General features: G+C 40.7%; 1 protein-coding gene across 6 annotated transcripts in view; it reads right to left on the bottom strand.

Annotated features, from left to right (window-relative positions):
- Positions 1 to 14136, bottom strand: part of LOC149258953 (tryptophan--tRNA ligase, chloroplastic/mitochondrial-like) — a 429522-nt gene extending 415386 nt beyond the window's left edge. The window contains exons 1-2 of one of the 6 annotated variants that reach the window (XM_089416889.1): positions 13743 to 14136; positions 13468 to 13626 (exon numbers count right to left, since the gene is read on the bottom strand). In XM_089416889.1, the coding sequence (XP_089273015.1) occupies positions 13468 to 13626; positions 13743 to 13822 (239 nt within the window). In that variant the 5' untranslated portion in view covers positions 13823 to 14136. The remainder of the gene's footprint in view (positions 1 to 13467; positions 13627 to 13742) is intronic. The other 5 variants (XM_089416870.1, XM_089416854.1, XM_089416863.1 and 2 more) reach the window with 5 other exon arrangements.
- Positions 14137 to 14711: the final 575 nt, after the last annotated feature.

Below are 14711 nucleotides of genomic sequence, written 5' to 3'. Positions count from 1 at the left end.
GGACTCAAAGAGAATTCTTTGGGCCTTAAACTTCACCTTTTCTAAACTTAATTGTTCCATCATCATCCTCAGGTTGAGATATTTGACCTTTGACATATTGAAGGACATCATGTTCCTTTAAAACCAAATCAATCCTCTTTTTCCATGCCTTGAAATTGGATGCTCCTTCAAGTTTGTTACTTTCCTTGTAGGAAGAAGCCATTTGTTCACAAGCCTTAAAATGAGGAGAAGAGAATTCCTTCCAAGAGTAAGTAGATGAAGAGAGACTTCCTTCGTGATCCTTCTTGAGAGAGAGAGAGGGAGTCATCAAATTATGATCTTGAACTTCCTTGCTTCACCAATGCTCTGATACCATGTTGAAAAATAGAGTGCAATAGATACAAGCAGTATTTCTGAACTATGATAAGTACTTTTGAATATATATTATAGTTCTTTTAGCATTCAGTTATCTTCATCAAGCAATTACACTTCAAAAATTCAACCAATAACCATGAAAGGAGAGTAGAGATCACAATGTGCACGAACAAGAGACAAAGTTTGCCTAGCAAAGTAACTTGATGACCAACCTCCAAGTGCCAAGTCAACCCTCAAAGATCCAAGACAAAATATCCTTCAACTTTGTCCCTAAAGAGGTTTGTACTGGAGTTTGTATAAATCTTCAAGAGGGTCAAAATTCAGCCTCTGCCTCAGCTTCAAATTTCGGATGATGCCACAAAAGATTGAGCCTCAGATCTTTGCATGAACCTCAGAACTTAATGCCACAAAAACCTTCAGATAAGCCACAGAGAAATAGCTTCAAAACTTAGCCTCCTTTAGACTTCAAGTGCGAGGTATAGGAGATGGCCAATGTACTTATGTTTTTCGTCCTCAAGTATTCTTGTCTTTTTCACATAAAACAAAGATCATGAGACGATTCCAAGTACACTTTGGAGGAGATTAAATGGGATATATATATATATATATATAACATTTCTCTAATCCAAATGGGTGTCTTGACATATCCTTTTCGAATGGCTGTCTCTTCATGTCCTTTCCAAATGGGTGTCTTCTTTGTGTCCTTTTCGAATGGGTGTCTCTTTGTGTCCTTTCTGAATGGGTGTCTTCTTTGTGTCCTTTTCAAATGGGTGTCTCTTCATGTCCTTTCCAAATGAGTGACTCTAGAAGGGTGGTCAGCATATCCTTTGGAGGGCCGATGTGGCAACTTGGGGTACACAATAATACATTATAAAAAATCATTTTTTCACTCTTTTGTAAAGGCCACAAAGTACATGTCTTACTAGACTTTTCTTTTGACAAATAAGTAGCATGAAGAACATGCGTAAACAAGTAAGAATAAATTTATTTTTGTGTTTTTACATAGTATTACAAGTGTTGAGAAATTGTAGCTGCGGTAGGTATTTTCATCATCAAAATCAAAGGAGAATAACATTGTTTTGTAGCTGTCCAAGTCGGTCCCACCACTTGAAAGGGTTCCAAGGTCAAAACCCACCTACTTGACCTACTATATATTAGCAATTCAACTCCTCCATTTGGCGTCACTTCAACTCATCAATTCGACCTATCCCAAGGAGTTCTAATCACGTGTGCGAAGGAGGAAGAAGACAAAGTTTTCTGGCAAAGTTTGACTTCTCTTATTTCTGCTTTGACTAGTGTTGACTTGGATCCTCTTGTTGCTATTTGAGTGAATTTTCTCCTGGACTTGGTCGTCAAATATTCTCTAAATCTTTGACTGTTCATTGACAGATGTTTTGTTCCTGATTTTGGGCATTGACCACAGGTCAAACACTGCAATTTGACCAAAGTTTGACTAAGAAAAAAACAGACCAAATTTCGACCCTTTGACCGAGCTACTGCAGGTCGAAATTCAGCCATTTGACCAAACATTGACTTGTAAGCAGATTGATGATTTTCTCTCTCCTATGACTCTGTTTAGCTTGGCATTTAATGTGGTTAATGGATGACCTTTGACTGGAATATTTTGATGTACAACTGGGATGAATTGAACTCTCCTCGTAAGGAAAGATTACTGGGTTTTCCCCCCGTGGGGTTTTGTCCCAAGAAATTTTGGCGTCTCTTGTTTCATTGTTTTTACTGTGATCTCTACTACTATACTGAAGCTAATGGTTGAAAATTTCTAAGTGTAACTGCTTGATGATTGGAATGCTCTAAAGAAGTCAAAATTGTATCATTGGAAGTAGTTATCAGATAGGAAATTGTTCTAGTCTTATATGCTACTAGAAAATCAACATGGTATCAAAGCTTTGGTGAAGGAGAAGAGCATTGAGATCACTTTGAAGAGACCTTATCCTACATCTTTTGTCTTGATTGATCATCTTCATCATGAATTCCTTCATGAAGGCAAAAAACAAGCTTGAAGGAGCTACAAACTTCAGAGCATGGAAGACTAGAATTGACCTTGTTCTTGCAAGGAATAAGGTCTTGGATATTGTGAAAGGAAAAGTTATTGAACCAGCTGATGAAGCAGGAAAAGCCAAGTTCAAAGAAGATGACATCTTGGCCATGAGCATCATTGTGGAATCTGTTAGAGATCATCTAATTCCTTATATTGTTGATCATGAATCTTCCAAGCAAATGTATGATGCTCTCATTGGATTATACACCATCAACAACATTGGACAATCTATAAGTCTAAGGAATCAGCTTCGTGATGTTAAGATGACAAAGAATGATACAGTGGCATCATACTTCATAAGGATCTCTCAATTGAGAGATCAACTCAAGGCTATTGATGAAATTATATCTGATAAGGAACTTGTAACTATAGCACTCAATGGTCTGCCTGACTCCTGGGATTCTTTTGCATCAAGTATTAGTGGCAGAGAAAATGCACCTTCCTTTGAAAATTTATGGGTTGCTTGCACTCAAGAAGAATCTAGGCTCATATCTAAAGGAAAGATTCCAAATCCAGGTGAAGATTCTCAAGCTTTTGTAGCCCACACAAAGAATAGCAAGGGAAGAAGAAATTTTGGAAGATTTCAAAGAAGTACAGGAAGAAGACCTGCTCCACGAAGAGGACCTGCTCCACAAAGAAGACCTCCTCCTCCCTCTCAAGAAAGGGACATGTCAACTATTCAATGTTTTCGTTGCCAAGCATATGGTCAGTTATTGAACTAGCCAATGAAGTAGGAAAAGCTAAGTTCAAAGAAGATGACATCTTGGCCATGAGCATCATTGTGGAATCTGTTAGATATCATCTAATTCCTCAAATTGTTGATAATGAATCTTCTAAGCAAATGTATGATGCTCTCATTGGATTATACACCATCAACAACATTGGACAATCTATAAGTCTAAGGAATCAGCTTAGTGATGTTAAGATGACAAAGAATAATACAGTGGCATCGTACTTCATAAGGATCTCTCAATTGAGAGATCAACTCAACGTTATTGATGAAATCATATATGATAAGGAACTTGTAACTACAGCACTCAATGGTCTGCCTGACTCCTGGGATTCTTTTGCGTCAAGTATTAGTGGCAGAGAAAATGCACCTTCCTTTGAAAATTTATGGGTTGCTTGCACTCAAGCAGAATCTAGGCTCATATCTAAAGGAAAGATTCCAAATCCAAAAGAAGATTCTCAAGCTTTTGTAGCCCACACAAAGAAAGCAAGGGAAGAAGAAATTTTGGAAGATCAAAGAAGTACAGGAAGAAGACCTGCTCAAGGAAGAGGACCTGCTCCACAAAGAAGACCTCCTCCTCTCTCTCAAGAAAGAAGATATTGATGATGAGATAATTATTCCTTTTATTCTACTTTCACAAGTTCTATTGCAGGTCATAAAGAAACTTGGTTGGTGGACAGTGGTGCCTCTAGGCACATGACTGGAAGTCATAATAATCTCTCTGAATTGGTTGAAAAGAAGATATCTCAAAGGGTGGAGCTTGGAGACAATGGCAAGTATGAAGTTAAAGGCATTGGTTCATCATCCTTCCAATTGGAATCAGGAGGTAATGTCTCTATTAACAATATTTTATATGTTCTTGGTTTGAAGAAGAATTTGTTATCCATTTCATCTCTTGAAGACAAAGGATATAGAATTGCATTTGTTGATGGTCAAGTTCTAGTATGGAAGAAAGACTCCTTTGAATCTGCCAAAGTCATTGGTGTACGAATAGGAGGCCTATATTGTCTCCTTGGATGCTCAATTCAAGCCTTGATACACAACACCTCTGATCTTTGTGAACTATGGCATCAAAGGTACGCTCATGTTCATTACAAAGCTTTGACTAGAATGAAGGATTTTGTTAAAGGTGTACCTAAAATCAAGATTGAACATGATGGAGTTTGCAAAGGATGTGCTCTTGGGAAAAATGTCAAAGGATGATTTACTAGCAGTGATAGTAAGTCCAAAGGAATCTTGGACCTTATACATTCTGATGTTTGTGGACTATGTCTAACAAATCCTTGGGTGGTTATTTGTACTATGTCACTTTCATTAATGATTACTCTCGTAAAACATGGATTTATTTCTTAAAGTCCAAGGATGAAGTGTTTGAAAAGTTTCGGGAATTCAAGGCACAGGTTGAAAATGCTACAGGAAGAAGGATCAAGACTTTAAGATCTAACAATGGAGGAGAATACATATCTAAGGAGCTCATTGCTTTCTGCAAGGATGCTGGAATTAAGATGATAGTTCCCTACAATCCTCAACAAAATGGTATTGCTAAAAGGAAAAACAGAACTATTATGGAAGTTGCCAAAGCCATGCTTCATGATCAAGAGTTGCCTATATTTTTATGGGGAGAAGCTTCAAAGATAGTTGTTTATGTTCAAAATAGATGTCCACATCGAATCTTGGAATATAAGACTCCTAAAGAAGTCTTCACAAGTGAGAAGCCCAATGTTGAACATTTAAGAATTTTTGGTTGTCATGTTTATTCATGTGCCCAAGGAGAAAAGGACAAAGTTGGAACCTTCCAAGAAGAAGGGAACTTTTGTTGGCTACAATGAAAATTCAAAATCTTTCAGAATCTATATACCAGGACAATGATCAATTGAAACTAGCAGGGATGTCATTTTTGATGAGGATGTTGCTTTCTGGAAGTCCAAAGTGTTGGAATCACAATTTCCATTACACCAAAACCCGCAGGTGTTAGTAAACAGACGCATCGTTAGAGTTAACAGATCCTTGAGAGGCGGTTAAGCACATGTCGCGAAACACACAGGGAGTGTCGGATTATCCAATGCCCAACAATCTCCCCCCCAACGCGAGTCGGGTGTGATTCAAACTCGAGACCTTTAGCTCTGATACCATTTGTTGGAATCATGATTGCCATTACACCAAAACCCACAAGTGTTAGTAAACGGACGCATCGTCAGAGTTAGCAAATCTTCAAGAGGTGGTTAAGCACATGTCGCGAGACAGACGGGGAGTGTTAGATTCTCCAATGCCCAACACAAAGGATCAAACTTGGACTCTGATGATGAAATGCAGGTGGCTCCTAAGAATGAGGAATCAAAACCTAAAGAGCCTGAACCTATGGAACAAGATCCTCCAAAAGAGTCAGATGAACCACATGAATTTGTTGATCCACCAAGAGTCATTGTACCTGAGACTAGAAAAAGACCAGCCTGGCTTGAAAGAACTTTAAAAGAAGCAGAAGGACATGCAGCACCTCGTGGCACCTTCAAAGAAAGCAAGAGGCCAAAGAAGTATTCAGGTTATGCAACATTGATGTGTAAGATCATTGAATTTGAGCCATCCACCTATGAAGAGGCAGCTAAACATCAAGTTTGGAGAGATGCTATGATTGAAGAGTACCAATCCATATTAAAGAATGATGTATGGGAAATTGTGCCAAGACCTGAAGGGAAATTTGTTGTGTCTTCCAAATGGATCTACAAAATCAAGCATGCAAACAATGGAAGCATTAAGAAGTACAAGGAGAGATTTGTGTCCCGTGCATTCTCCCAGAAAGAGGGAGGATATTATGAAGACACATTTGCTCCCATGGCCAGGGACTCTTCTATTACATCAAATGGAAACTACATCAAATGGATGTTAAAACAGTTTTTCTTAATGGATTCATTGAAGAGGAAGTATATATTGTGTAACAACCCATCTCGAATTACCTGTAGAATAGGAATATTAGCATGCATATGATTGCTACATATGTATGCATCACATGCACTGCACTAGTATGCATACTAATTGAATACCTAACTCACAAGAAATTTTAAATTTATATTTATGAGTAAATGAATAAAGAAATATTCATAAAATTATAATTATAAACAAATATTATAAATTCATATTTATAATTAAATTAATAAATAAATATAAATAAATTTATATTTATAAACAAATATTATAAATTCATATTTATAATTAAATTAATAAATAAATTTATATTTACAAAATTGTTCAAATTTCAAAGTACGTAATAAACATAGCCTTACAAATAAACCTTGTATGTCAAAGGGAGGGCTTTGCTGTCAACCATTAACACAGGCGGCGGATGTCTCCTCAGACTTGAACAAAGCCTTATCACCTTATCTCATCATCGGTTGAACCTCTGACAAGGCGGCCGCCGTTTGAAGGCAGAATGAGATTTTATTATAAGACAGTGGGAGAATACGTAGGGGGCAAGGAACCTTTGCGATTTAAGGAGAGGAGGAGACAAAAGAGTGGGGGGGGGAATTACGCTAAAGGAGGAGTTGTGTATAGTAAGGGACGAGTTGGGGCTCGAGATGTGAGAGAATTGGGAGAACTGAGCGTTTTTCTTGGAGTTTTGGGCACGGGGGCCAGAACACTTCAATTCCGAAGTCTTCTGGATCTGGGAACTGGATAGGTTGATCCCAAATAGGCAAGGAGGAATCGGTCGGTTTGGTAGTGGGAGCAGGCTCGGAGCAATGTCAACCCAGGGATCAGCGTCAAACGAGATATCCAGGTATGTATCTGCATTTAAATTGGTTAATCTACATAGAACTTTGATTGTCTTGTTGTTCTATAAAATGTAGGCCTTACATATTGAACAACGTCAAGGCTTTGAGATACATAATAGAGAGACACATGTTTGTAAATTGAAGAAAGCCTTGTATGGGCTTAAGCAAGCTCCTTGTGCATGGTACTCTCAAATTGATGGCTATTTGTTGAGTCTTGGTTTCACAAAGAATGATGTTGATCCAAATTTGTACTTCAAAGTTGTTGAAGGTGAGCCCTTGATTTTGCTATTGTATGTCAATGATCTATTTCTGACAAGGGCTGAGAATCTCATTGTCCAGTGTAAGAGGGAGTTGATTTCTAAATTTGAAATGAAGGATCTTGGTCTTATGCATTACTATTTGGGATTGGAAATATGGCAAAAGCCTGGTGAAATCTTTGTTGGATAAGGAAAGTACATCATTAAGATCCTTTAAAAATTTGGCATGATGGATTGTAAGTCCATGGACACTCCAATGGTGACAAATTTGAAGAAGTTATGAGACTCTGATTCAGACCTGGTTGATCCCTCTGTGTCATAAATTGATTGGCTCATTGAACTATCTGGTTAACACCAAACCTGATATCTATTATGTTGTGAACATGTTGAGCCAATTCTTGGTTGAGCCCCAACATGTGCATTGGGTTGCAGCGAAACATATATTGAGATATCTATGTGGCACCATTGATTATGGTTTGAGATATGTTTCTAATGGAGAATGGCAATTGCATGGTTTTACAGATGTTGATTGGGCTGGATGCACTAAAGATAGAAAGAGCACTTATGGTTTCTGTTTTAGCCTAGGTTCTGCTATGATATCATGGTCAAGTAAGAAGTAGACTTTTTTTGCTCTTAGTACAACTGAAGCTAAGTATATAGTTGCTTGTTCAGACCGTTGTGAAGCAATTTGGCTTCAAAAGTTTGTTGATTTGGGGTAGCATCGAATGTGCTCTAGCCAAGAAATTTGGTGGAGAGGTTGGAGCACATGAGATCTCCAATACCCAGAAAGGGTTTGGGCAGATTCTAAACAGATCAGGAGATATTAAAATAATTAATATTTTTAATGGAGTCCCTAAGTCTAAACTTAGGGAAAATAAAATATTAATGTCTATTAATATGAATCTGTGTTAGAGTGGTCCAAAAGACATGGATCAAGCCAGATCTAATCTTAGCCATTGATTAGGGACTTAATCTCAGTCGTTGAGATGTCAACAAGAAAAGTATAGGAGGAGGCTTGAGGGTCATTTAGAGAGGTACACCAGATAATCAGTCATTCTATTCTCTAGAGCGGGGTTTGCTAAGAGAGATAGAATCAGTGATCGAGAGAGCAGCTGAGGGGCATTGAGTACAGAGGAATAGAGAAGGCAGAGATTGTGTCGGGAGAGCAGCGCAGCAGCCAAGAAGGGTGACACAGAGCCAGCAAGGGCTCACGCAAGACCACGCAGAGGCAGCCGAGTGCTACACAGATCACCAGAGGGGCCAGCGTAGCTGACGCAGAGGCTCCCAGAGCTGACGCAGGGCCTCCTGGGGCTGACGCAGGCCAAGAAAGGCTGATGCAAGGCCAACGTGAGACAGAGAGGGGCTGACGCAGTCCAGATTGGGCAGACACTGGGGTTGCAGGAGCAGTTTTGTGCTAAGGAGCTGCCGGAAGGTTTTCCGGGGTTTCAGCCAGGAGATTTCTCTCAAACTGTGAGGTATAGCTGCTAAGGAAATTCTCTGTTGGGTAGGCCAGTTACAGCACCCAGATTGTACTTTGATATTGCTTAATAAGAAAACCCTCAGATAGCTGCACCAATTTTCCCGCATTGGGTTTTTTCGGGGACATTGGTCCAAAAATAATGGTGTCATGTGGTGTGTTTGTTCTTGTTTCTTTTAGTTGCTGATCTGTAATATGTTGAGCATGCACTGGTGTTTATTTTTAGTATTTACTTTGTAAATAACTTATTAAAGAAAATATAACAAGTAGGTAGGAATAAATCAGAAAAAGTGCATGAAGGGTTTCTAAACTAAGTGAACTTAGAAACTTCAACATGGTATCAGAGCGTGATTGCAGATCAAAGGAGGACTAAGAGACATCGGTCGAGCGGAGCAATAGCAGCAGAAAACAGCTATCCCGAGGTGACAGAAGCTATTTCTAGCAGCACAAAGGCCAAGAAGTGTGACACAGAGCCACGCAAAAGAAGCCGAGAGCTGCGCAAAGCCTCAGAGAGGTCAGCGTTGCTGACGCAGAGGGCCAGAGGGCTGACGCAGACCCATCTTGGGTGACACAGAGCCAGCGTGGGGCAGAGAGGGGTTAACGCAATTCACAAAGAGGCAGTTGTTGGAGTCTCGAAGGCTGCAGGAATATTGCAGAGTGGAGCTGGTGAGGTACTGTACTCAGAACAATACCTGATAGAGCAAGGCCAGAGGAGTTGTTGCCGAGGGTTTTTAGCCAAGGAACCTGGATCAGCAGTGCAGTTGCACAAGACGATCAGAGTAGAGGGCATCTCAACAAGCGGCAGAAGGATTTCTAGGAGGGAAATCAGGACTCAGAGGAAGTCCAGAAGAGAACTTCCAGACGGGAAGTAAAGACTAAGAGGAGTCGAACAGAGAACTTCCAGAAGGGAAGTAGAGGAGCATCATGGCACTACACGGGGTAAGAGACCAAGATAGACTGGACGGAGCATCAAACTTCGCAATCTGGAAGGCTAGAATCTTATCAGTGCTTGACAGGAATCGTGTCAAGAACTTCGCCTTAAAGGTAATAGCTGTCCCAGTCGACCCCAATGAAAATGACAGGTACGAAGAGGCGATGGCGAGGGCCAAGTGCATTATCCTTGACGGGGTCAAGGATCATGTGGTACCACATATAGCCAAGAAGGAAACGGCAGTTGAGATGTGGGAGGCTCTCAAGAACCTGTACCAGCATACTTCTATGCAGAGAAGAATGCTGCTCGAGAACCATATGAGGTCGTATCACATGAAGAAGGGTCAATCGATTGACACCTTCCTCGGAGGACTAAATGAAATCCGAGACCAGTTGACTACTATAGGAGCGACACTGGATCAGGAGCTTATGGTGAGGACAGCCGTGAATGTTGTCTCAGAAGATTGGGAGGTGTTTTTCCAAAGTATCCTGGGCAGAGGAACTCTCCCACCTTGGGACGATATGTGGGCAGCTCTTCGCCAGGAAGAGATTAGACGGCAGTCGAAGACGGATAGCAGCAACAAGGGGATCAAGGTCAAGGAGGAGGAGGAGGATGTGGCCCTAGCATCTGAGGGAAAGCAGGAGAAGCAGAAGAAGAAAGATCTCTCCAAGATCAAGTGCTTCCACTATGGGGAGATGGGTCATTATGCGACCCAGTGCCCAAGGAAGAAGAGTAAGGGAGAGTCTTCCGAGACTAAAGCAGCGCCAGCCCGGGCAGAGAAGGAAGTTTTGACAGACGATGATTGTGCCATGAGTGCACATGCGCCACTTGAGAAGAAGTGGGGAGACATCGCGCTGTAGTCAGATGGAATACAGGCGATGAGGGGCAGGATCCTTGAGGTACCTAGCCTCTTGGATTAGACCTTACTACTAGAGTCCCGACGAGGAGTCGCAGGACTGGCTGAGTGGGTAGAGACGGATGCGGATGGAGTAGCAGAGAGAGCTACAATGCAGGAGTCCCAAGACAGCGCAGAGCTAGCAAGCTGCAGCAGTGCGAGAGGCACAGGAGTGTTGCACCAGTGCAGGACGGCACAGAGAGGTGTGCAACGGTGCGAGATACAGGGAGGTGTTGCAGCAGCGCAAAGGTCAGAGAGAGGGAGCACTTGTCAGCAGCAGAGGGAGCTTCAACATCAATGGATGTCTCCAGCCCAATAGGGAGGTCAGTTGGGAGATCAGTTACTTACTTCTCAGTAACTGAGTTGCAATGCAGCAGTGGGCAGCACGATGCAGCATGATGAGAAGAGGTGCAATGCAGATGCAGTGTTGGGAGAAAGGACCAGCAGCAGCACGGATGCAAAGGGAGCTGTCGTACAAATGTAGCAGTGGTAGTGGCAGAACCATGGGCAGCAGTGCAGGAGGCAGCAATGCAGAGGATGTTGGGCAGGAAGGCCTAACATCAGCACAGGCACTGATGCCAGATGATCAGAGTAGTACTCAGTGAGGAGTATTGCTAGAGCACAGTCCTTGCAAAGAGGGAGTGTTGATTTGGGTTAGCATCGGATATGCTCTAGCCACGAAATTTGGTGGAGAGGTTGGGGCACATGAGATCTCCAATACCCAAAAAGGGTTTGGGCAGATTCTAAACAGATCAGGAGATATTAAAATAATTAATATTTTTAATGGAGTCCCTAAGTCTAAACTTAGGGAAAATAAAATATTAATGTGAATTAATATGAATCTGTGTTAGAGTAGTCCAAAAGACATGGATCAAGCCAGATCTAATCTTAGTCGTTGATTAGGGACTTAATCTCGGCCGTTGAGATGTCAACAAGAAAAGTATAAGAGGAGGCTTGAGGGTCACTTCGAGAGGTACACCAGATGATTAGTCATTCTATTCTCTAGAGCGGGGCTTGCTAAGAGGGATAGAATCAGTGATCCGGAGAGCAGCTGAGGGGCATTGAGTACAGAGGAACAGAGAAGGCAGAGATTGTGCCGGGAGAGCAGTGCAGCAGCCAAGGAGGGTGATGCAGAGCCAGCAGGGGCTCACGCAGGGCCACGCAAAGACAGCCAAGTGTTGCGCAGAGCACCAGAGTGGCCAGCGTAGCTGACGCAGAGGCTCCCAGAGTTGACGCAGGGCCTCCTGGGGCTGACACAAGGCCAACATGAGACAGAGAGGGGCAAACGCTAGGGTTGCAGGAGCAGTTTTGTGCTAAGGAGCTGCCGGAAGGGTTTTTCGGGGTTTCAGCGAGGAGATTTCTCTCAAACTCTGAAACTGTTTTGGTTTAAATAGCCAAATCTTTGTTCTGTGCTCCTTCTAGTGTTCACGCTTCCAGTGGCTCTAATTCCTTCCAAGTCAATGTAGGAAGTGCCAAAATAGTTACACATGATATTTTCTTTGGTCTTTTAGATTTTCCAACGTGAGGAACTGGGACAATGTACTCCAACACCTTAAAGCCAACATTCTATCTCAGGAACTTCCACTCAATTTTCATGTTATGATCGTACCTCATGTGGTAGAATTTTTTCCTCGCTATCTGCTAAAGCCACTGCTAGCAGCTAACAGGTAGCCAACCATGTTGCCGCTATCTCTAGTTGAAGTTCCCAAACCAACGTAGAGTGGGTTCAGTAATTTTTTATTTAGCGAATGTTATATATGGGCATATATGTGCCCCGTGTCTTAGAACATGTGACAAACTGCCTAAGCCAATTTCCCAGCTTCTCAGCACCGACTTCTCCTTTAAATCACGGATGGCATAATCTCCACTTTCAAATCCACCTTAAACAAATTTGACATCCTGGTACAATTGCTTGGGTTATTGGAATGTGACTTTCTACTGGATTTTCAATAAGTGCATTTCCCTATCCTAAGGAGCATGGATTAGTATTGAATGCACTCCCCTCTCTTAAGAAGGATGTATTCTCAGAAATACTAAGTGGGGCTGCGCCTGCATTGGCCAGCAGTAATTGTGTCAATAGGTGGAATTTCTCCTTCACAATTGATACTAGGCCCACAAAATTGACTGTAGCTGAGGGATTTCTCCTCCAATTTTCCCACTTGTACCTGGTCAGATTTCTGCATGACCAGCCATCACTTCTGGCACTGGTATTCTTATTATCCTTCTATAACTAGGCAGCTCATAGCAATGGAGTATTGATTTTCTCATCCAAACAATCAATTCACTCTGTTTTAGCATCCAACGCATTTAAGGTCCCAGTCGTAGGTCTAAAACTAAAATTAACCTCCTAATATTATGAGTGGCTTTAGTTCTTCTCGGTATGTAGCCCTGGGAAATTAGACCAAGTGCTTCTGTTATTTATGTCAGTGCGTTTTCATGTAAATAAACAGCCTTCATTCATAGAAGAACATGTGTATGCAAAAGTTAAGAAAGCTGAAATACTTTCATATTACAATATTTGGTGACAAATTAGAGCGCTTGTGTGTCCTCGGCCATAGTCGTCTTCTCGGGTCTACTAGATGATATGCAGGATAGTATTTTAAGTTCTCTCTTTCTCCTATGAAATTTTTAGCCATTAAGTAAATAAGTCTAAAACAATAAACTGTGTCGAGTGTATTAAACTTTGAGGAATGTTATCTAGCGATGTTGAATTGAAATCTAACACCAATGTGGCAATCTGGAAATCGCTAATGGTTTTAAGGGTTAAACCCACGGGAGCCACACTAGAATGCTTCAAAAATAAACTTAGACAGCTGTGCCAACGTTAAAAAAAATACTTATTAATCAATCTAATCTTCACACTTGCTAAAAGCAAAGGCGTTGCTAACGTAGATAAGTTTCATGTTTATTCAGCCACAATGGGGCTGCTTCCGACGATGCAATTGCATTAAGTTAGGCGAAATTTAAAGGAATACAACAACACGAAATCTCAAAACTTACTTGGCAGGAATGGCATTTGCAGATGATGAAGAAGAAGAAGAAATTGTTGAATCTTCAACAGAACCAGAGTAACAACGAGGCTTTCCAGCTAGAATATACGCGGAGTCGAACCGATTACATTTGGCATTCAAGTAATTTGTTCCGCCCTGGCGAAAACTGCTGTTTAAAGAGGTCAGAATCGAGTAATGCTCGAGATTTCCATTTAAAATAAAGGAGTGAAAATATGCTGTGAAATGAAAAATAAAATAAAATGGGAAGGGGAGTGAAATGATTACTTGAAGAAGCAGAGACGAGAAGGCGAAGAGGACAGGCAAGGTGTGCGGGGAAACAATGCCATGGCCATTGACCTTGCCATTTGCCACAGAATTATGCGGGTAGGCCTCTGCTTCCGCCTTATCTTTGTTTTTACTCGACTACCTCAGTTCATTTGGTTTCGAGTAACAAGGGTTAAGAATATTACCGTGTCCCTAAACAGGGAAACGGGAATGCCCAAAGCTCTTAAACTTTGCTCGATGGAACAATTTTCAAAGCGAGAGGGTGTTGTCTTACAGCGGCCATTCTCAGTACACAGAGTGAGCAGATTTTAAACCTCGTGATCAATTATTAAATTAAAGTAACTAGTATCAAAGGTAACAACCAATTTTATGAACGAACCACTTCTTCAAATTATATGGTTTTGAATTCTTTGTATCCACAGTTTTGGAACTTCGGTTTTGTTCTTATCTGGGGTTGGTTTCGGTTTTGTTTCCTTATCTTGGATTTGTTTCTTTCTTTGTTAATTAGAATAATTAATAATAATAAAATATATTTGAATACTTAGAATTGGATTGCTAACATGGATTTTGTTAACGTGTTTTGAGTATATTGTGTGTAGATATAAGTATTCCGGATTAATCAGATTTGATCGATTTCGAACCAATTAATGTGGTTTATCCTCAAAACAAGGTTGGAAACATAGACGAAATCCTATCAATGTGATTAATCCGGAAGACTTATATCTACATTATGGATCACAAAAGTCTTAGATCTAATTAATGTGGTTTATCCTCACGACAAGGTTCGAAACTCGACCAAATCCTATCAATGTGATTAATCCAAAAGAATTATATCTACATTATGGATCACAAAAGCTTTAGATCTAACATATTGTGTGTATTTAATTTTGATATTTTATCATTTTAGGTTTAAATTTTGATTTTTTTAAATAAATTTATTATTGATATTATATTTATATTTCTTCAGTA

This window comes from Pinus tabuliformis, chromosome 6, assembly GCF_031772625.1.
Source record: "Pinus tabuliformis cultivar Carrire ecotype Pingquan chromosome 6, CPIR1, whole genome shotgun sequence".
NCBI lineage: Eukaryota > Viridiplantae > Streptophyta > Pinopsida > Pinales > Pinaceae > Pinus > Pinus tabuliformis.
Note: the sequence above shows the minus strand (reverse complement) of the source record. Positions and strands in the feature narration are given on the sequence as shown.